The 22,994-nt window shown below is 46.8% G+C and overlaps 1 protein-coding gene and 1 long non-coding RNA gene across 2 annotated transcripts; one reads left to right on the top strand and one right to left on the bottom strand.

Moving 5' to 3' along the window:
- Window positions 1-103: 103 nt before the first annotated feature.
- On the bottom strand, window positions 104-20,880 carry Prkrip1 (PRKR interacting protein 1). The gene is made up of 6 exons (XM_005328499.5): window positions 20,684-20,880; window positions 19,945-20,023; window positions 18,980-19,080; window positions 16,374-16,459; window positions 14,114-14,181; window positions 104-4,809 (listed from the first exon to the last, which is right to left on the bottom strand). Exons 1-6 carry the CDS (start codon window positions 20,807-20,809, stop codon window positions 4,712-4,714), a joined length of 558 nt encoding a protein of 185 aa, XP_005328556.1. The 5' UTR covers window positions 20,810-20,880; the 3' UTR covers window positions 104-4,711.
- LOC110598464 (uncharacterized) lies at window positions 20,843-22,257 on the top strand. Its single transcript, XR_002484305.3, has 2 exons — window positions 20,843-21,185; window positions 21,992-22,257. It is a non-coding gene; the product is annotated as an uncharacterized LOC110598464 (long non-coding RNA).
- The last annotated feature ends 737 nt before the right edge of the window (window positions 22,258-22,994 follow it).

Below are 22,994 nucleotides of genomic sequence, written 5' to 3'. Positions count from 1 at the left end.
CCTAGCCCTTGCCATCACCCATGGCAGCTCCTCTGTAAAATTTCAAACATTCCACTGTTTTACGTCAGTTTTCCATTACTATAATGAAATACCAGAGGCAGGCTACTTTATAAAGATGAGGTTTATTTTGACTCACAGTTCTGAAGGTATGAGGTCCAAATGCAGTGGCCCAGGCTCTGGGGAAGACCCCTGGGACTGCATTAGATCACAGTGGGCATGTGGGTATCTCTGTGTGGTCTTTCTCCCTCTCAAAGTCAGTGGGATTCAATCACAGGGCCCTCAAATCTAATCTCTTTCCCAAAGGCCCACCTTTAAACTCAGTTGGATTGTTTTTAGCTTCTTAATACTATTATCATAAAACTTTGTGGGGATTAAGTTCCTGAATGAATTGGGAGGACAAACCATTACACTCACTTAGCTTCCATTGGACACGAAGAGGAGAAAGCCCACTCCAAGTGCCTAGTAATGACCCTGGAATCATTTGGGTTTAGCACTTTGTGTTCAGTAAACACTTTCTAATTTTTCTTATTCCCTTCATATCCCACCATGGCTCTCCCCTGACCTTGCTGAGACCCATTCCTTTCCTCCACTGCTCAATCCCTCCAGCCATCTCCCATCTCTTTCTCACCCTCTTTAACATCTCCCCCTTTTCTATTGGCCCAGGGACCAGGTGCAACCCGAGACTCCAAGCTATCCTCTTAGGTCGGATCTCCTAAGCCTGGGAGTCATCTCTGCAGTGCACATCCCAGGGACCCTCGACGTCACCATGCCCACAGCTACATTTTGTCATTTTCCCCTCACACACCTGTCCACCTCCTGGGCCACATGTCCCCAGGGGATATTCCTTCATCCCCCTTTGGTGACATGGTCAACCTGGTATCATCCTGGCCTCCTCCTCTCCCTGAATTCTCCTGCTGGAACTTGCCTCTGTTAAGGCCACTGGTGGCTCCCACCTGTTCCCTTCCAGTTATTCCCTGCAACACAAAATGACAGGTTGCCTCCTGAAAGCAGGGTCAGAGGCCTGCACAGCACTCTGCACTGTTGTGCTCAGGTCCTGTTCCTGATCAAAGTGTTGGACTGCTTGAAGGGAAACTCACCTTCACCATATCCAGTGCCTAGCAATGACCCTGGGATCATTTGGGTTGAGCACTTTGCATTCAGTAAACATTTGCTACATTTCCTGGAACAAGAAACAGCTTCTTTGGACTTGTTCCAGGTTAATTTCTAAGATTGCTCTTTATGGAAATACATGCTAATATATGATAATCGTAGCTCACTTTCATCAAGTATGTCAAAGAGTAAACAGAAATTAACTTCCAAAGGGGAGAAGGGGGAACACGCCTGTTTCCACGATTACCAGATATGCAGTTTCTCCGCCTTCTGTGTGGCCTTAGGAGCTGGACTGAGTTTCAAAAGGTCAGTAGAACATCACTTCTCTAACTCAATTTCACATTTTTTCCAAAAGATAAATGTTAAAAACAGAAAAGTGAATTTAAAGCAGTAATGGTAGCTAAGGTGCTCCAAGCCAGCCTTCCTGGATCTCACACTTAAAATGTATATTTTGGGCCTGAAATGTAATGAATCAGATCTCTGGGGGACGTCACCCTGGTATCTGGATTTCTAAGCAGGTCCCTCCCAGGTGCTGCATGCATGGGACAATCCCTTTTAACCAACCACTGACTGGTGTCTAAACGTTTTCCTGCTGTATCTGCAGTTTGTTGGGTTTGAAGAACTTCTCTGCTTCCAGTGCCTGGCTCTGCTCAATCATTTAAAGGTCATTTACTGAGCACCTGTGATGTCCCAAGCACTGTGCTGGCACTAGGGAATGCAACAAAAACCAGAATGAGCAAAGGGCCTTGTCCTTTTGGAGCTGAAGGTGTGGCAGGGCAGAAAATAATGACAGGTGTTGTGCTGGAGAAACAGGCGGTGGTGAGAAAGGCCTCTCCAAGGGATGTGGCTGAGGCCCCACTAAGAGGACACAGCAGGGCAAGTGCAGGGCACTCAAGGTTGGCCCAGAGCCGGGGAGATGGCCAGGGATGAGAAGGCGGAGGCAGAGTCTTACGGCAGAGCCTGGCAGCTCCTGTTCATCCCCAGTGAGGGAAGCCAGGGGCCCTAACACAGCGGGGTGGGAAGATCTGGTGAGTTTTTAAAGAGACTGGCTACTATGTGGAGGATGGATTGGGGGTAGAGAATAAGCAGAAGTGGCCAAAAGATGCTGGTGTTTGTGGAGTGTGCGGAATGAGAGAGACCAGAGAGTGAGCAAGTCCAGAACCTTCTGATGGATGATGGTGGGGGGTAAGAAAACAGGAACCAAAGATGACCCTGATCCTCAGATGAGGGGCTCAAGTACTGGTATCGATGGTGGCACAGCTCACCACAATGGGGAAATGGGTGGGGGAATAGGCTGAAATTCTCATTCTTCTCATACCAGCTAGAGGCTCCCATTGGACATGAAGAGGAGCCCTCGACAGGCAGTGGGACCCGAGTTCGGGGCTCTGAGGGGAGGAAGCTCACACCCTCACAAGGTTCCAGCAAGGACGGTGTCTAAAGCCAGACAAGACCTCTTGGACAGGACACAGGAGCACACTGGGTCGCCCCAGCACTGCAGGGTGAGCTGAGAGGCAAGCAAAGGCAGGAAGCCAGCCAGCAAGGCCCCGCCAGGAATGCCGAGTGAGTCTACAAAGGCCACCAAGGGCTACCTGGTGAGGGCTGTCTCATCAGTGAGACCATGGAGTGGGATGCGGGAAGCGGTGGAAGCAAACAGAGAACGTGGAGCTGGACTGAGGTGGGGAGGACAGATGGAGACCGGGCTGTGTGCTGGCTCAGGGAGGAGATTCAGGAGACAGGTGAGACCATCTGAGCTGTGGCAGATGACGCTGTGAGCTGGGGGCAGTGTCAGGGTGACCCGAATGCCTCCTTTCTTCCTGCTCTGACAGTTAACATGAGGGATGGGGAGCAGTGGAGGTCTGGGGTATAAAGGGGCCATCTGAGGGCAGTCAGGGCTGGCCGCGGCTGACACCTGTGGTCCTGTATCCACACAGTGTTATGGCAAGGAGCGACAACGTGTAGTTCCCTGCTTCAGGAAAACTGTCCCTGTCACTCCAGGTTGCTCACACACACTCTCTGCCTACAGACACATACGACAATACTACAGAGTGAACCCTGAACCCCTGCTCCTCAGGGAAATACGGAGGCAGGCTCCTCCGGACAATCCCAGCGACTTGTGACGCTGAGGTAGGAGGCCAACTGGTCAATTTAGCAAGATCCTTTCTCAAAATAAAAAAAGGTCTGGGGATCTAGCTCCATAGTAAAGTACCCTTCTGTTCAATCAAAACATACAAACAACAAAACAACCCCCCCCCCCCCACAAAACCAACTGGCCAGTCCCCAGCATGAGAAATGCAGGCTTCCAAATACATAGCCAGGGTATGTGTTAATTTATTAGGACGGACTCTTCATTTCTGCTTCTTGGGAAAGAGAAACTCCTGGGACAGAAGTTATCAGTGATGTCCCATGGCTCTCAGTGGGGCCAGGGAACTCTGTGTGAAAGAAGTAAAACCTTCTGTTTCCCTTCACTCAAACCACTTTTTCCTTACAGCTACTCAAGTCCATAAAAGGCACATACATGTGTAGGAGCTGGAAATGATCCAAAAACGGAGCACAGACTCTCAACACAAACTGTCTCTGTTGCCCTAACTGGCCTCAAGGCACCCAGGTCAAAGGCACTGGGTCAGACACTGAGGTCAGAGCTAACTCTGATCACCTCCCAAGCTCCCTGCTCCAGCACAGCACCCTGCACTGCTTGTCCCTGGGCCAGTGTGCACACAGGGCCTGAACTGTATCCACCTGAGGACACAGCGGGAGGGCTGGCCTCCTCTCTGTCTCTGGCTCCTGTGATCTGGAGTAAAGTTCCAACCAGCTGCCTGGATACTTCAGTCCCCTTTCTGTTTAGATTCCTGGTGACATGAGGATAGAAATGCAGCTTTGGCCCGGCTCAGACCCCTTACAGGGCCTGGATTCTCCCACTGCTAATCCTCTGGTTTCCACTGTTCCCAACAGCACCCCAGCCAGCAGGGCCTGTTCCTGTGGCCCAGCCCCTGAAGTCCCTCCCACACCTCCCCTGGTTCTGGGAGCTGCTGAGCTGTGGCTCTTGTGCAGCTTGCTCTGCATCCTCAGAGGAAGAACAGGATCAGGGACCAGTGACTGCGCAGGTACCAGAGCAGGGCTGTAGGCTGTGCAGGGGTAGGGAGCTGACCAGTAAACAGGACTGCTGGCCTTCCAGGCCCCGCCTCTGTGTCACCTCACAGCCTTTCCACAGCTCTGTGATCAACGTTCCGTGTATGTGAACAGCGCCTAGAGGTTTTCTGTTTTTTGTTTGTTTGTTTTTTACTAAATAAATATTCCCTTAACAGAAACCAGCCCCAAGCTCACTGCCATTTAAATCCCAGAGAACAGCAGCCAGCGGTCAGCGATGAGGCCTTTCCCTAAAGCAGGAGCATGGAAGGAGGATCGAGGCAGTGCCCTCCAGGACACGATCCCTTGTCCCCCAGGCAGAGTCCTGCCAACAAGACTGCAAGCAGCTCCCACGTGCTCCCTACGCAGCGAGTCCTGGGCAGCTGAGCCAAGCAGGCTCTTTTCTTCTGGTCACAATGAGGATTTGGGGCCCCTGTCACAGAATGACCAGGCGCCCAATGGCTGCTGTGCAAGCACCTCATCGCCTCATGATGAAGCTGGGTTCGTCTTCCTCCTCCTCTGTTCCAGATGCCTCCTCAGAGCTACTGGACTGCTGCTCCTGGGACTGACTGGGTCCTGTAACCACATGACATTCAGATTACAGACGTGCAGAGCCACTTGGAGAGTCAGGAGTGTTTTTAAAAAAGGAGGGGAACAGAGGGGACTTCAGGAACTCTTTGATCCTGGACAGCCAGCCATACTCACCAATGCCCCATACCAAAGCAAGGGTCATTGCATAAGTGACCTTAGGGGATGGGGCATCCTCACCAAGAGGTCCAGCAGCACATAAGGAAACCCGACACCCCACAAAACAAGCTTTGGTATAGCTCGTTACTACCAGTGCCTATCACCCACAGAAGGGGAATGACCCCATGCGCCTTAAACATTCAACGCTGGTCTCACATCCCTGCAGAGGGCTCAAGATCTACTGCAGGCAGCAAAAGGATTTTCAAAACTACAGCAGAAGGCTCTGCCCACAACTAACATACCAGCTCCCGCCTCTTCCCAAACAAGGGCCCAGAGGCCTCTGCGGACGCCCCATGAGTAGTTCCTAAGCTTCCAGTGCTTTCCCTGTCACGGCTGCCAGGAGCACAGTGTGGCTGAGCTGGTTGAAAGCACAGTACAGAGACAACTTGTTTCCAGACCCTCCTCCTCCTCCAAGGAGCTGCTGGGGATCAGATCCAGAGCCTTGTTTACATTAGGCAAGTACTTGCCCAATGAGCTACATCTCCAGCCCTTTTTAAATTTAATTTTTTAAAATATTTTTATTTTTTTTATAGTTGTACACAATAACTTTTTTTATTTTATTTGAACCCAGGGCCTTGTACATGTGGGGCGAGCGCTCTACCACTGAGCCATAACCCCAGCCCTTAAACTTAATTTGTTAAAAGATGTATGTTACGGGGCTGGGGTTGTGGCTCAGTGGTAGAGCGCTCGCCTGGCACATCCGAGGCCCTGGGTTCCATCCTCAGCACCACATACAAATAAATAAATAAAAAGTATTGTGTCCAGCTACAACTAGCCACAGGACTTTTTTAGTTGTTGATAAGAATGTTATTTTTATTTATATGTGGTGCCAAGAATGGAACCCTATGCCTCACACATGCTAGGTAAGTACTCTACCACTGAGCCACCACCCCAGCCCCTTAAATTTAATTTTGAAAAAGGTCTTGCTAGGTGGCCCAGGTTGGCCTTGAACTTGGGATCCTCTTGCCTCTGCCTCCAGAGTTGCCCCAGATCTCAATTTCTCATACCATTCCTGCAGCAAAAGGAGCCAGGACTTCTAGGAAAGTGGCTGACTCTGAGTGAGGCAGGCCACATGCCTGACAGGTGTCTGCAAGAAAGGACGGGAGAGCTGGAGAGGAGTGGGGAGAGCCCACAGCAATGGGATCTGTAAAGGGACAGAGGCCAAGTGAAAGCACTCCCAACGGCCAAAGCTGGAACCATTTGTGAATGAGATAAATAATGCAGTGCTGGATCATAACCTGAAGTATAAATCAACACCCACAAGACCACCCTGATGTAAAAGGAGGAGAAAGGACCCCCCACCATGTGCAGAAACGGCCTGCAGAGACCCTGCCATCACAGAGGAGGGCACAGCTGGGCCTCCCCCTCAGCGTGGGCTGCACAGGGCGACTTTCCCTGTTACAAAGGCACCTGACCTCTGTTCTTCCTCCCGACTACACAGCGTTTCCACAGCCATGAGGAGAACACTGGCAAGTCCTGACTGACAGACATTTTACAGTCCTGACCCAAAAGAAGTCTGAGAAACTATCACAGCCAACGGAGCCTAAGGACATATGGTGATTAGACGTGGTGTGGAGTCCAGGCTGGATTCTGGAACAGGAAGAGGGCTTCAGGTTAAAAACGAAGGAAATCAGAGTAGGGCCTTGGCTATGGCTACTACAATCATCACACTGGTTCAGATGCTGACAAGCATACCCCGTTAATGAGTCGTTAAAACAGTGGGGGAAACTGGGCGTGTGAGAACCCCATGTTATCCTTGCCATTGTCCTACATTATCAAAGCGATTCTGAAAGAAAAAAATTACTTAAGAAAAAGCAGGACCCGAGAGAGCGCTTGCTTAGCACTGGGTTTGATCCTCAGCACCATATAAAAATAAATGAAGTGACTGTGTCCATCTGCAACAAAAAAAAAAAAAAAAAAAAAGAGCAGGACCTGAGATGAGCGATGGTGGCTAGTGGATAAGCAAGCCGTGTGCTCAGTGGGTCTGTAACCCAGTGTGTGCCAACCCCATGGAGGTGGGCAAGGTGGATATCAGAGCCCCACGGCATCCCTGAGGGAGGGGTACACAGAAAGGCGAAGAAGGATGAGCACTTCTCCAGACACATGGAAGTCAGACACACGGAAGTCAGAGAGTGTGAAAAGGATCATGCCCAGTAGCCACATGCAGCAAGGCTGAGGGAGAGGAGTAGGCTCAGCAGGGCAGAGGCCTGCAGAAGGCAAAGTAGTGGAGAGACAAGAAGGGGCCTGACCGTGACGGGGATGCTGAGTTTCAAGCTGGGTTACCTCATGGGAAAGTACGGACACCTGGGATCAAATCCTAGCCCAATGCCCATCCCCACTGTAGCTCTGCAGGTGCCACCATTATCACTAGGTGACTGCAAAATTCAGGTAACCACTGAACACCTCACAAGGCTGTGAGGACCAAGCCAGTTAACATGTGCAAAGTACTTAGAACCACAAATATGTAACAAATGTTCAATAAACGTTTCATAAGCAGAACAAGTTGACAGTCCAACCTGTTTTATAGGAGACCTTTGGAGCTGTACAGAGGTGGGGGCGGTGCGGAGAATGGAGACAGCACGGCTTCTATGTATAGATGAGTACGTGCGAACGTATGTGCACACTGCATATTTTTTCAGTACTGGCAATCAAACCTAGGACCTGGGGCCTGCTAGGCAAGCACTCCACCACTGAGCTATACCCTTAACCCTCTACCTATATTTTAAAAATAATTTTAACAAATCCTCAATGAGAATTTGATTTCCTCTCATATATATGGCTCTTGTCCACAAAGAAGAAGAAGAGTTTCTAAAAGCCAGTCCCAGCAAGGACAGGGCAAAAGTACTCACTGCTGCACATGGTTCATGGCCATAAAAACTCTCCTTTGGAAAGTAGCTGGCAACAGATTTCAAGAGCCACGAGTTCTTTTTATGCTTTGAGCTAGTAATCACTACTGTTGGGAATTTATGTTAATTTATGCCTCCCAAAAGAAGCAAGGAGACAGGCACATGCTCTTGACTTTAAGTGTCTTCTACAGAAAACAAAAATGAATCAATCTAATGTCTAATAAAAAGAGAAGGGTTGCTACAGCACGTCAACTACCGGATATCACCAGTCACTGAAAAAATTATGAAGGAATACAGTATTAAATAAAATAAGCAAATGAAAAAATGTTGCAATTACATATAAACATGTACTCCGAGAGAGACTAAAGCAGACTGAGGCCAGGTGTGGTGTGCCGGCCAGCAGTCCCAGCAACCTGGGAGGCTGGGGCAGGAGGACTGCTTGAGCTCAGGAGCCGGAGCCCAGCCTGGGCAACACAGAGACCTCTGTCTCAAAAACCAAACCAGGGCTGGGGTTGCAGCTCAGTGGTAGAGCACCTGCCTAGAATGTGGGAGGCACTGGGTTCGATCCTTAGCACCATGTAAAAATAAATAAATAAATTAAAGATATTGTGTCCATCTACAACTTAAAAAATTTAAAAAAACAAAAACACCATCCTGTCATGAACAGAACAGAGCCCCTCCCAAAGAAGAGTAATTCTGCCCCAGATACCCACAGTGCCGATGCTGAGAAATGCCCCGAGTGTGCCTACTCAATTCCCCTTAAGGCTACCCTGGATTTCCCTGGCAGACAGGCCTTCGTTAGGATAAGGAACGCTGGTATTACAATGGTCCACTTTGGGAGTTCAAGGCTTCAGAATAATCTAAACCGGCTTAATGTCACCCAGTGGTGTCATTTAGACGTGAGTCTCACACAGCAGGTGTATTCGCTGAATTACTGGATGGGCACAGAAAACAAGCAGGGAGAGCTTCTCTCCAACAATAGAAGAGAACTCCTCGTCACTGACCATCACTGCTTTTCAGAGGAGCCAAAAGAGCGTGAGTAGTGGAGCCCCCTCCAAATCCATCGAGAACCCAGTGGCGCCTCAGTACCATCTTGTGGCACCACTGGGAATTACCCCCTGAATTTCTATTCATTTCAACTGGACAAAATACAGAATGAAATAAAAAAGGCGATGTAAAGGGCTTACAAACCATTCTGTGGTAGTTACTCCTACAACACTCTGCTCATTTGATACAGCACACATACAGCCATGTTGTACTAAACTTCCTGCTTTGTAAAGTGCTATGTATGGTCCCAATTAAGTATAAAAGTGGGGCCATGCTCCCTACGAATGACTTTTGCCTTTGTTTGACTGAAGCCCAGAGCCCACACAGAAATGGGAAGAATTTCAGAAAACAACATTTACTCAGAGTAATATTTTCCAGTCTATTCATCCATAATTTATAAAAGGTTGTTGCAACCTCCAAAATGATTTCATGCCCCAGTGATAAAAAGAGGTTAGCCTGCCTCAGCTTGAGAACAGGTAGCCCATCATGTGACTCCAGGATGGGACATGTGCATAGACCTCTCTTTTTTCAGGGGGTGGGGCACTGGGGATTGAACTCAGAGGTCCTCTACCACTGAGCCACACCCCCATCTTCTTTTTATTTTGAGACAGGGTCTCACTAAGTTGCCCAGGCTAGCCTCAACTTGTGTTGATCCTCTTGTTTCAGCCTCCGAAGGTGTGTGTTACCATGCCTGGCACAAACATCTCTGTCTGAGAAAGCCCTGAAGTTCTGGGTAGAGGAGACCCATAGCTGTTGTGGGCTCTAGAGGAAGTCTACCCAAAAGCTGTATGGTCTTGAACATTCTTCACAGTCTTGGACCAAATTAAAGAGCAGTGACTGAAAATCACACAGCTGCATGCACCTGATGTCTAAAAGCATCAGGAAAGGGGCTGTAAGAAACCATGTTCTTTCCTGGAAATGATGCCAAAGGCACAGGCAACAAAACAAGAAATAAGACAAACTGGACTTCATGAACACTCACAAATTTTATGCATCACAAGTCAGTATTAACAGAGTTAAAGGGAAAGCCACAGAATGGGAGACAATATTTGCAAATATATGTATGTGATAAGGATTAATATCCAGAAAATAGATACTAACGCAATAATAACAAGAAGCCCAATTTAAAAATGGGCAATGTAGCTGGGAGTGGTGGTGCATGCCTATAATCCCAACAGCCCAGGAGGCTGAGACAGGAGGATCGAGAGTTCAAGCCAGCCTCAGCAATTTAGTGAGGTCCCAAACAACTCAGTGAGACCCTGTCTCTCAGTAAAATACAAAATAGGGCTGGGGATGTGGCTCAGTGGTCAAGTGCCCATGAGTTCAATCCCCAGGGGAAAAAAAAATGAGTCAATCAGAGGCTCTAGGTGGGATGGAGGGAACACATTCAGTTCCATCTCTCCCTCTGGGTGTGGCTATGGCAGCTGGACAAAATACAGACTCTGAAAAATAAGCAAACTGGGGAAGAAGAGCAACACACAAAGTGCCACTGCAAGCTGTGAATCTCCTGCTGTTGCTTTTCTCTATCCAGTATCCCTCAAGCCTGGACTCAGGGTGACCCAGAACCCAAAATTAGAGACGGGCGCAGACAAAGCTCCAAAGAATCCTGCCAGTCTGGCTGAGGTAAGCAAGGGACTCCTGGCCTAGGGGTGGGCGCACCATTCCCCTTCTCTTCAGATCCTAGTTCCCAGGCAACCAGGCAATCCTGTAGGCCCGGGCAGCAGCAGTGGAGAAGGGGTGTACGAGCATTGGAGCTCTGACAGAGGAGAGCATTTCTTTCTAACCAGAGGAGCCAGGTTTTAAGGGAGTTAGTTGCCTGTTGCTTTTCCTCTCTATCTCCCTCCTGATCGTCAGGTCAATTGCTCTAAGAATTGGACTCAAAGAATCAAACCCAAAGTGGCCACTGGATGGCACACGCAAGGCACATCTGGAGAACACAGCAAACTCCAAAAGCTGATCTGTCAGAGGAACCACAACCCACAGAGGGCGGGAAAGAACCCGAGTTCTGGACACACGAGGTTGACTGCCTGCTGGACAAATATCAGTGAGACTCAGAAGCCTTACTGCACACTATTCAAAACATCCAAGATACAGAGAAAAATACTCAGCTTATGAAGAATCAGCAGAATCTCAATTTGTAGGGAAAAGGCAACTAACAAACGGCAGATGGAATTATCAGATTCTCTAACGCATCTGCTTAAAACACAGGAAGAAAGGCCACGGAAACACAGCCAGCGACCTGCTCTAATGAACAACTGAAGGAAGACCTTCACAGGAGACAGACCAGAGGGACACCTGGAGCATCAGGGACCAGGGAAGAAGAGCACACAGTATGCATTGGTTAGTACCTTTTGAAGTCTTTAAAATATGTTTGAAAGTAAAACATCATCTGGGCTGGGGCTGGAGCTCAGAGGTAGAGTGCTTGCCTAGATTGTGTGAGGCACTGGATTCAGTTCTCAGGACCAAAAGTAAATAAATACATAAAGGTCCATCAACAACTAATAAAAATATTGAAAAAAGTAACATCATCTGATCACATTTTCAATGTTAGCAGATGTAACTAAGGGTAAAAGAACATAAGTGATGGAAAGCTCTAAGCAGATCTAAGCAGAACGTGACAGTAGTATGTGCTTAACATCCCCTAGAGTCATAACAGCTATAAAAAGGGATAGAATTAAAAACACAACAGGGCCAGGGGTGCTGCTGACACAGAGCACTTGCCAAGCAAGGCCTGACTTCCAGCCTTTCCATCCTTAACACACCCCCCGACCATGCACATAGAATGACACTTGAAAAGTAATGGCATAGGTGGGTTAAGATTCAAGAAGATGAGAGCACTTCTAGAATGGCACACTAATCACCTCCCAAAATCAGCTCTTCCAGAAAAGCAACAAGAATACTGGCAAAGATTATTTTTAAAAAATTAACCTTTTGCTTGGTGGGTAGTGTACACCTGTAACCCAAGATACTCAGGAGGCTGAGGCAGGAGGATTATGTTTGGGGCTAGCCTGGGAAACTCAGACCCTGTCTCAAAGTAAAAATAAAAGTAAAAAGGGCTGAGGATATGGCCCAGTGGTAGAGTAGCCCTGGGTTCAATTTCCAGTATTTATCAATTAATCAACAAATAAACCAACCAGGTTGAACGTATCTCAAAGTTCCAACCTGAGCACTGTCCCTATTTGACCTGTCTAGCAGCTCCCAGAAAACTTCTCGCAAGGCTTGTTTTGAGCTGTCCTGACTCGAGAGTTCACTCAGTGTGAAGAGCTTCTTCCTCTGGGTGTTTGTCAGAAGCAATCAGTGGCAGCCACTTACCACTGCGACTCCCTGAGGCAGAGATAACAGCTGAAGCAAAGACGAAATGACCAAAAAGCTTAAGAGGAGAAGCTGGGACACTTGAGGGCCACACAAATGCACAAGGCTGTGCACAGGCCCAAGAAAGACATACAAAGGCCCTAATTTCTCACTCTGCTGTTCTTGGGGCTATGTGCAAGCAGGAAATGGAGGCAAAGGTAATCTGCAAAGCCCTGCCAGGGCGCCGAAGCCATGCTCCAACACACACAGCCCTCAGCAAAGGCTGGGAGACATACTGGTTCAAGGCATTTAAAGAAATATTTACTCTCCGGCTGACCACTGAGTTAACCAAGCAGACACTTCAGTGATCACACACAACAAAGAACACAGGCTTTACAGAATTAGTTCAGGAAGTCACTAAATATGAAACTCAAGAATGACAATAAGCAGCAAAAACAGCACATCCCAGAGGGCGGGGCAAATTATCCTGCATGAAGGAGAGCTATTTCCTAACACAGGGTCAAGCTACAACCCACCAACAGAACACTAAGACCCGCTGTTATGCCCACTCCTTCTCCTTGGAGGGCTAAGAAAATACCTGCTGGTTAATTTGAGGAATTGTGGGAGGGCAGAGCAGTCACACAGTTTAAAAATATCATAACGTGTCACACAGTACAACTCATGAGGAAGCAAGTCCTAAAAGGGGTCAATCGTATTTCACCTGTAAAGGAAGCCCAACTGTACCCCCCAAGCTAACACCCTCAGTGGTTTATGCAGGAACCCAGTCACTCACAGCACAGACACCAATGTAGAAACAAGGCAAACTGGGGTCATTTTTGTCCCTTAGCATCCCTGGCCCTTTCTACCTGAGGTCCATCTCTCCTTCACTTAGCCTATGGCTCCCAGGCCTTTGTGATGGGTTCAGAAGCAAGCAGGACTGAAGCATGGTGGACGCTGCCCCAGCACCCACCCCACTCCTCCTTATTAAGAGAACATCTGGGGGGGGGGGGCAAAGTAATCAGCTCCCAGTGATGATCATGAATAGTTTAAAGGATTTATGACAATTCTATTTTCTATTCACCTTACATGAGGGCAGCTAGGAATGGCAAAGTGACCTAATAAATAAATAAGGTGACTTCTGCAGGACACTTCTGAGGACTTTTTTTTTTTGTAGTACCAGATTGAATGCAGAGTTTCTGTACATGCCAGAAAAAGCACTCTACCACAGAGCTACTTCTCTAGGCCCTTCTGGGGGACTTTTTGCTTTCTAGTTAAAAAAAAAAAAAGACAGACAAGTACCATCTCTCTATCCTTCTGCTTTGAACAGAGGTATAATGGGCAGGAGCCACGCAGCCATCTCACACACTGAGGACAAAGGCCAAGAGAATTGCAAGAGTGTTGAACCCACCAGACCGACATCTACCACCAGATTTCTTATCATGTAAGAGAAACAAACTACTCTTTGTTAAAGCACTGTTAAGCATTCTTAACTGACTGGAAGTATGACTTAATTGGAGACAAAGAAACACAAGATTTCTGCTAGGAACACTGGGATGGTCCCTCAACCTTTCTTCTTGGACAATAAAGAGGCAGGATGTACCCTAGAGAGCAGTTGCAGGCACTTCACAATCACAAGGCACAAGCTTGTAGGAGGCCAGGAGGTCAGGACCAAGAGGAAACAACAGTAATGCCACTGAGTTCTTGCCCCAGTCCTACCTGAAGGGAGGTCTGCCCTGGACTGAACAAGAGCCAGGGTCTTTCTTTTCTTCCTAAGCCAGTTTGTTTTCTGATACTTATAAATAAATGAATCCTAACCCAAATAAGCTGCCACTTCCTCAGTGGCCAGCCAACCAGCCCCACACCCTATGCTTTTCTGCTTCTGGGCAGCTCAGGCCTGGGATCAACACCAAGAGAAAGGCTACAACCAAGGAGAAGTGGACACCACTCACCCTCTTTTTGTTTCTTTTGCTCAAGTTTCATCTTCTTTGCCAACAGTTTCTTCTCTTTTAACTTCTGGCTACAAACAAAAAACACACATGCTGATTCCTTAACTATCTTGCTGTATATTTTACAAAATAAACACTTATTCATAGCCCCCCATTTTTAAAAATATTGATGAATCTTTATTTTATTCCTTTATTTATATGTGGTGCTGAGAATCAAACTGAGTGCCTCACACATGCCAGGCAAGTGCTCTTGCACTGAGCCCCAGCCCCAGCCTCCTTTTATAGCTCTTTAAAAACCTTTTTGTTGGAAGCTGGGTGCAGTGTCACATGCTTGAAATCACAAAGACTTGGGAGGCTGAGGCAGGAGGATCAGAGTTCAAGGCCAGTCTCAGCAACTTTGTAAGGCAACCAATTCAGCAAGACCCTGTCTCAAAATAAAACATAAAAAGGGCTGGGGATGTGGTTCAGTGGTTAAGTGAATTCAAGTCCCAGTACCAAAAAAATTTAAAAATGAGAAAAACAAAAAAGTTAACATTTGGGCACAGTGGCATGACCCTGTAGTCCCAGTCAGACTCCATCTCAAACACAAAACAAAACAAAAACTACAACACAAATACTTTAATAACAAAATAAAGGAAAAACTCAGCTAGGCGCAATGGCACAGACCAATAATCCCAGTGACCCAGGAAGCTGAGAATCACAAGTTCGAGGCTAATCTCAGCAAGTTAGTGAGGCCCTAAGCAACTTAGTGAGACCCTTCTCAAAATAAAAAATAAAAAGGGCCGGGGATGAGGCTCAGTGGTTAAGTGACCCTAGGTTCAATTCCAGGTACTAACAAATAAATAAAGAAAGAAAAGGAATAGGGGTTAGGCTTGTGGCTCAGTGGTAGAACACTCGCCTAGCATGTATGAAGCACTGGGTCTGATCCTCAGCACCACATAAAAATAAATAAAATAAAGGTCTTTTTTTTTTTTTTTTTTAAAGAGAGAGGAGAGAGGGAGAGAGGGAGAGGGAGAGGGGGAGGGGGGAGAGGGAGAGGGGGAGGGGGGAGAGAGAGAGAGAGAGAGAGAGAGAGAGAGAGAGAGAGAGAGAGAGAGAGAGAGAGAGAGAGAGAGAATTTATTTATTTTAGTTTTCGGCGGACACAACATCTTTGTTGGTATGTGGTGCTGAGGATCGAACCCGGGCCGCATGCATGCCAGGCGAGCGCGCTACCGCTTGAGCCACATCCCCAGCCCTAAAATAAAGGTCTTAAAAAAAAAAAGAAAAGAAAAGGAATAATCTCTTATGGTTCTGCCATTCCAACATTAAACTATTTTCATCATGAGTCAGGATCAAATCCTAAGGAGTCCTGAGGTGACTAAAGCAATCTCAGAAATACTGGAGAAAGGAGCTGGGTTTGTGGCTCAGTGGTAGAGCGCTTACCTAGCATGTGTGAGGCACTGGATTTGATTTTCAGCACCATTTATAAATTTAAAAAAATAAAGGTCTATTGACAACTAAACAATATTAAAAAAAAAAAGGAAAAAGAAAAAAAGAAATACTGGAGATACATTTTCATGTGAAGTTGTATGAACTGTTTTTAAAATCCTGCTCAGCTCCCTACAAATTGAAGGACCGTTTATTTAGAACCCTGCAAGCACATACACAGCTTGTACCACCATGTAGTCATTTGAAGAGGTCAGACTTTCATTTAAGGAACAAGCTGAAGAGGAAGTTTGGTTACAGCATTTTCATAAATTCAGTGTTAAAGGGCAGAATTGAAGGAGACAAAGTAATATGTGTGCTCACAAAAGTCCGGATCTCTAATATCTGGGGAATCTGTACTAAGCAGGGGGGTAGGTAGGAAAAAAAGGCAATCCTCTACCTGGAGGCTCTGCCTTAGGGCATTCACACCCACCACTCTGTAGGTCACAGAGAATAAATTTTTAAATTTCTTTGAGGGATCTGGCTATGCTGCCCAGGCTGGCCTTCAAGTACTGGGCTCAAGTGATCCTCCTCCATTTCTTTAGTGGCCTGTGAGCCAGAAGCACACACTACACTTTACTGCCTCTGGGCAGCCCAGCCCTGGGAATCAACACACAGAGAAAGGCTACAATCCATAGTGGGCGCTAGCTGCCCAGCAGCTGGCACTATAGGCGCACACCACCATGGCTGGCCACACAGGTGAACCTTTGAGTATAAGACTTGCCCGTTCATCAGCCAGCCACTTTATGACACCCCCCGCCCCGCCCTCAAATGACATGATGACCTGATGTGCTTACCGCTTTTTCCGACGCTTTGCAGTCTGCTCCTCTGCAGCAATTTTATTCTTTTCCAATCTCTTCTGAAACTCTGCATCCAATTTTTGCTACAAAAACCCCACATTATTTAGTTATACTCTGGACTGGGCAGACTCATGCACAACAAAATACGAAAGAGAAAACTGGAGAAGGCGTGTGGAGGACTTCTTGAGGACAGCAGCAGTAAGGACTGTCTCTCGGCCAGCACCTTGCCCACTGACCAGAGTGCAGCACAACAATGGCTAGAAGGAATTTTTAAGTCCTAACCTTAGCAACAGTTACTAAATGACTCATCCTAGCAGTATCTCTCTCTCTCTCTCACACACACACACACACACACACACACACACACACACACACACACAGTATAATATCCACTACTGAATTCTTCTTCCCAGTTTTCTTTCCAAGTTTCAATTTGTTCATCTACAAAAGGAGAGAAACTATTAAGTCCTTTCTGCCAGCTCTGTTTGGAAGAATAACGAAATCAGTCACAGAAAAGCACCTGCGAAGAATACAAAGTGCCGTCTTTCATTTCTTCTAGTCATTCCCTAAAGGTTGATGAGGCAAAGGAGGAGCCAGCACAGGAGGAAGAGGTGCCTTTGTTGCTGCTGCTATCTTCTGTGGATCTGCACAGGAGGTCACTGAAACCAAGCAACAGAAGCTGAGAGCGAAGATGCCCCCTCAAGAAGGAAATGAGCCTCAAGGAGAGGACAACTGGAAAGAGAAAGAGTGAAATCCAAAATCCCTTGAATTTACTAGTGAGTGAACTTCATGGAGCGCTGGTGGCTGACACGCCTGAGACCAGCTCTGTTGGGGTGTTGTCCTATCTGTCACTGAAAAAGGTTGCATATTCTCCTGCCTCTTTTATGTTTTTAAACTTTAGAGCTTATGTTTTGATGCCTGAAATAAAAACCTTTGCATCTGTATGGATGTCAAGTTTGTGCAACATTTTCCTGTATTTTCTCTGGATCTTTATATAAAAACTTCAGACTAATTTTTGGTGCCTGGGACAACAACCTGTTCTACTTCCTCCCTCCTAGAATAATTTAAAAATAAAAATGCCTCCCATAATTCCTTTTTTTTAATATTAATTTTTAATTTTAGGTGGACTCAATATTTTTATTTTATTTTTAAAATAAAAGAGAATTGAACCCAGGACCTCAGGCATGCTAGGCGAGTGCTCTACAAATTGAGCCACAATCCCAGCCCCCAGAGCATTATTTCTGACAATGGCAAATCTACTGCAGTGAGCTGGGACAGGTGTGACAAGACAGCCAAAACTTCCCACTAGCATTGAGAACATCATCACCAGAACACAGCAGGCCCTAAGGAGTTGTTTGCTGCTGTTGTTGATACCCTTTGGTATGTGTATGTGCTAGCAATATGAACATTTGTGCATTTAGACAATTTTCATGTCGTTTTAAAAAAGATAAAATGTGGGTCCAGTTTGTCTCAATTTTTCAAAGAATGTGGTTCACTACTTCCTTTTCTGCTGTGGCTCCTCTCTGTTCCTAGCAATTGCACACAAAAAAATGTGCTGCCAATCTTTTCTTGACTAAAAGAATGGCTTCCTTACTTTTGAGAAATTACAAATGTCGAGTGGGGACTGGAGATGCAGTAGAGCACTTGTCTCACATGTGCAATTCTCTGGGTTCTTTGGGGGGTGGGGGTGGGAACACCAAAATGTTTAATGGTTCTCCCTTGTACTTTTTTAAAAAATATTTTTTAGTTGTAGGTGGATACAATATCTTTATTTTATTTTTATGGTGCTGAGGATCGAACCCAGTGGCTCACGCATGCTAGGTGAGCACTCTACCTCTAAGCTACAACCCCAGCCCATCTTGCACTTTTTTTTATAGTGCTAGGGATGGAACTCAGAGCCTTGTGCACGTCGGGCAAGCACTCTACCACTGAGTTACATCTTCAGCTCTAGTTTAAAGGTTCTCCCCCACATCCCTGAAATTATGACTAAGTTGCCTAGGTTGGCCTGAAACATCTGGGTTCAGGGATCCTTTTACTCCAGACCAACAAGTAGTAGGAATATAGGTGTGCACCACCACACCTGGTTTTTAAATTATAATTTCTTAAAAAATTCTCAAGTCTAAAAAAAAAAGAAAAAAAAATCATTTGACCTCTGTCATGAAGAAACGCCAGCCTTAAAGCTAGAAAACCCAAAACTTCAATGAAGATGACAAATAAAAAGCACATCACCATTCACACAAAATAGCTAACTGCACACAGGCATCAGCTAAGAAAGAACAAGAGAGAATTGACCACTCTAGTAGCGTGGAAGATCCTGCTTGCCATTCCTTTTCATGTCAGATGGCCTGGAGGGGAGAGGCCACTCTCCAGTGCTCTTCTATACAAATGGAAGACTCTGTGCCTCCCTCCTCTCTTAGGGTGACCATCTTGCTGCACTGAGTTTGACCTAGGAGTGGCCTGGACTCTGCTTTCCATGCTGTGTAAGGCAGACCCTATGCAAAGTACCACCAGCTGCATGAGTACACTTCTTTGAACCTTTTCCCCTAAAGGCTATAAAAGTACATAACCCCATACTACGGGGCTCCAGCTCCTGGCTCACTCACCTTCTCAGCCATGGCATCCATGTAGTCCTGTCGCTGGTACTCTCTGCGGCGCAGATGCCTATACACGTGGAACTCTCCACTGCCAGCCCCAGCACTTGAACCTAGAGCCAGAATGACCCAGAGTTCCAGATGAAATCCAGTTACCATCACAGGTCACCCTTAACTAAAAGGGACTGAAGTAAAAACTGGAAGTAATGGAAGGCACCATGCCTGCCTTTTTCCACTTATACCCCAGAGCAAATGCAGGGTTTGGCATGTCACAGGGACCATTAAATTGTTGTGTGAATGTTGACTATGAAATTACTAAACATTCCATTCTAATGTATTATCAAGAGGAGGAAAGACTGTGATTTAAAGACCAAAATCTAGAAGAGAATGATGACCCCATGTCCTCCATTATTTCACATTTGGCTGCTAGATTTCTAGCAAGTTGGAAAGGTATCCACGATATTTTAAGTAAAAAGATGGAGATTACAAAAATAATATGTGCAGAACACCTGTATTCTTATAAAAGCATTTTTTTCTTATATCAGTGATGTTGACTATAAAGAGGTTGGAAGGCTTTATCAAAACACTTCAAGCAGAATTATGGAATTACAGGAGATTCTAAGTTCCTTATATTTTTATGTATTAAATGTATATATTACATAATCTATGTATTAAATATGTATAAATTCTTTATATCTCTAAGTATTACTTGTTTCTATTTACAATTAGAATGTTAGTAGATAATCCAACAAAATAATAAAGAACACAGAAGAAAGTTGTCTAGTGCCAAACCATAAGCAACTGTACCCCATCATTGTAAGAACAAAATTCTGGACCACTGAACATTTTTTTTTTCTATTTAAAGATCTATTTAACAAATACTTCAGGAGATACACATGTGTGTGTGTTGTGTGTGTGTGTGTGTGTGTATATACATATATCTTTAAATTTATTTATACACAGATAAAGGACATTACCCATTACATCTCGGACAAATTCTGGGGGAGGTCGAGGTGCCCATTCACTCATTTTTTCCGGGATTGGAACTGCTTTGTCCTGCAATATTTAAACAGGAAAGCATCTGTTAAGAATAAATCTGCTGACAAACTTCCATCTCTTATAACCAAAGACTAGCGAAGAGGGCTGGCTTTGCTACTCAGACCCAGAGCTGATTTTTCTCCTTGCCTGCCGTAGGCAAGGGCTACACTTCCCAGGGCAGAACTCAGAAACCTGTCACCGTTAATGGCCAGTAACCTCCAACTTGAGCCCTACTCAAGGAGGAGAACCAAGCTTTTCTAGTCAAAGGTCTAGGAAATGGACCATCTCATCGATTGTTTTTAGGATCTGGGGAAGCGAGGCCTGGACGCGTGAGCGAGGTGTTCTGGCTGCCCCCCTCAAACCGTGAGTACTCTTTGGAAGAAACAAGCCCTTTTGCTAACTCACAGCTTCCAACTTCTCAGTCTAACGCTTCTGTCCTCGGAAAGTCAACCGAAAAGCATGAAGCCCTCCGCAGCACCTTCAGGCAGGTTTCTACACAAGGACAGATGGAAGCTCGCCATCTCTTCCGGGACAGTTCCCAAGGGCTGCTCTGGCATTAATTAGGGTGCCGAGACCTCGAGTCTGGCGGCGGGGGATGGGGGTGCGCGGACCCCCAGAGGCGCCGGAGCGGAGAGGGGTGGGCCTCGGACGCGCCGCAGAGCCCGCGCTTCCTCTCACCGGGTTCTTCATGAGTCGCTCCAGCTTAAGCTTCTGCTCTTCCGCCGCATTCTTGGGGATGACGAGGGCCTGCGGTTCTTTCTTGGGCCTCGGCGGTCGCACAGACGAGGCGGCCGGACTCGCCATAGCAACTCTCCCACTTCCCGGGCGAGCGAAGACCGCGGCGCGCCCTTATGACAACAGAGCCGGAGACGCATGCGCAGTTTCCGTGCGCGGGAGGCGTGGCCGCGGGCAGGGGCGGAGTCGCCGAACGGAAGTGGCCTGCTGAATATTCATGAGCCTGAGGCTGGTCTGGCTTATTTTGATCCAAGCGGCTTGATTTCATTTCCTGTTTCTGAACAAATCTGCGCGGCCGGACGCCCACGTCTCTGGAGGCGAGGTGGCCCCTCACGCTCTAGTGGTCCGGGCCGACCTCTGCAGTTCCAGCGGGCACCGTGCTGCAGAGGGCTCTCAGCTCCTGCTCCCGCCGCGCTCCCCTCGCCTCTGGGCTTTGTCTTGCCAGGTCCGTGGGTCCCCGAACTCCCATTTGCGACAATCTCCATTTATATAAGACGGCGCAACATGTCACTGAGCTTCCTGAAAACTGGGAGCCGGATGTCCTCTGTCACCTTGGAATTCCTCAGCCGAGGGCATGAGGCTGTTTTACCAGAAAGAGAAGAGCCGCCCCTCCAGTCTGGGAGCCGGCCAGACATTCACAGCTAGGCCTGAGGTTCTGTGGAACGCAATTAACTCCACCGAACACCCACATCACACAAGGCCTTCCTGGGACTGTGATGGAGCGAGACCTAGAGCGCTCCGCAGTCCTGTCTGAACTCGCGAAAGCAAGAATATTGCTCCTACCAGAAAGAGACCCACATCTTCCCACTCCAGCTAATACTAGTAACTGCAGCTTCTTACCTGCGCCAGCCCTGATTCCTTCCTTTCCTTTTACATATTGTGACCAGTTTTTATTTTTATTTATTTTTGTTACTGGGACTTGAGTCTAGGGACACATTACCACTGAGTGACATCCCCAGCCCTTTTTATTTTATTTATTTATTTTTGAGACAAGGTCTTACTAAATTGTTGAGGCTGGCCTGGAACTTGTGATCTTCCTGCCTCAGCCTCCCTCCCTGTCGTTTGGATTAGAGGCACGTGCCACCGGGCCTGGCTATCATTAATTTTACATGTCAACTTGACTGGGTCATGGAGTCCCTGAATATTTGGTCAAACATGATTCTGGGTGTGTCTGTGTGTTTCTGGATGAGATTAATATTTAAATTGGTAGACTGCGTATATCCTTCTAATATGTGGCTCTTATCCAATCAGTTAAAACCCTGAATGGAACAAGACATCCCTCCTACAAGGGAGACGGAATTCTTGCTTGATGGCTTCTGAACTGGGATCCAGTATTGGCTTTTGTCCACCAGACTTCAGACTGGGGTCTTGGCCTTCCAACTGGGACCAGAACTACATCATCAACCCTGGTGGCTCTCCAGCTTCCTGACTCAGCCTTCTGATGTAGGACTTGTCAGTCTTCATGATCTCATGAGCCAGTGCCTTATAATAAATACATTATCTTGGTTGTTTCTCTAGCGAATCTAATATAAATATTTATTAAGATATCTGATCATAGAATTGTCCTCACTTCCTGATAGCATCTAAACCAGAACAAAAGCATACTTTCACAAGTCACCGTATACAAACCCAAATCTTATTTCAAGCCTTGTCAACAGCCTCTGCCTGAGATAAATATGGCCTTCCTTCCTGTAACAAGCCAGAACCCCAGTTTGTTCAATTACAGATGTGTTCCTGTTAGTCTTTACAGCTTCTGTTTTCTTGTTTGCCATTCGAGAGCCCCTGTACAGTAGATGTCCGCCTATATTTCTTACGGTATCCCAGTGTCTGGGGCATTCCCAATGCCATTTCTTACATATCCCAGTGCCATTCCACAGCAAGGCACTCTAAATAAACATTTACTGGATGAACACAGCATCTTAGGGACAGGAACCTCAATACTACTGCTGTCTGCTCAGCCCAGAACAGTTCTCCCACTGGGTTCCCAGGAGGATGGAAGGTGGACAAGAGAAGGATGCTTCATTAGTTCTCTAAAGGCTATTCCTGGATGCCCCATAGTGGGTGATTTTCCAAGGGTGAGGGGAATTCAGGGAAGTCCTTGACTGGCCTTGGTCGGTCATTGGAATCCAGAGAGGGCTTAGCCTGGGTGGGTTCATACACACAAATTTGTCCTTTATTGTACACTTTAGCAACCTGGTACCTCACTTGTCTCTAAACACTCTACAAAACAAGGACTTTGCCTGGAATGTCTTCT

This window comes from Ictidomys tridecemlineatus, chromosome 10 (assembly GCF_052094955.1).
Source record: "Ictidomys tridecemlineatus isolate mIctTri1 chromosome 10, mIctTri1.hap1, whole genome shotgun sequence".
In the NCBI taxonomy this organism is placed as follows: Eukaryota; Metazoa; Chordata; class Mammalia; order Rodentia; family Sciuridae; genus Ictidomys; species Ictidomys tridecemlineatus.
The sequence above is the reverse complement of the archived record's forward strand: the minus strand, read 5'-3'. Positions and strand labels throughout refer to the sequence as shown.

Excerpts from the sequence above, each read along its gene's own strand:
- Prkrip1 (XM_005328499.5), bottom strand. The coding sequence starts at position 20,809 with ATGGCGAGTCCGGCCGCCTCGTCTGTGCGACCGCCGAGGCCCAAGAAA. Across the intron at positions 20,024-20,683 it reads AGCGACTCATGAAGAACCCG|GACAAAGCAGTTCCAATCCC; the intron begins GTGAGAGGAAGC and ends TAAATATTGCAG. Across the intron at positions 14,182-16,373 it reads GCAAAGCGTCGGAAAAAGCG|CCAGAAGTTAAAAGAGAAGA; the intron begins GTAAGCACATCA and ends TTTTGTTTGTAG.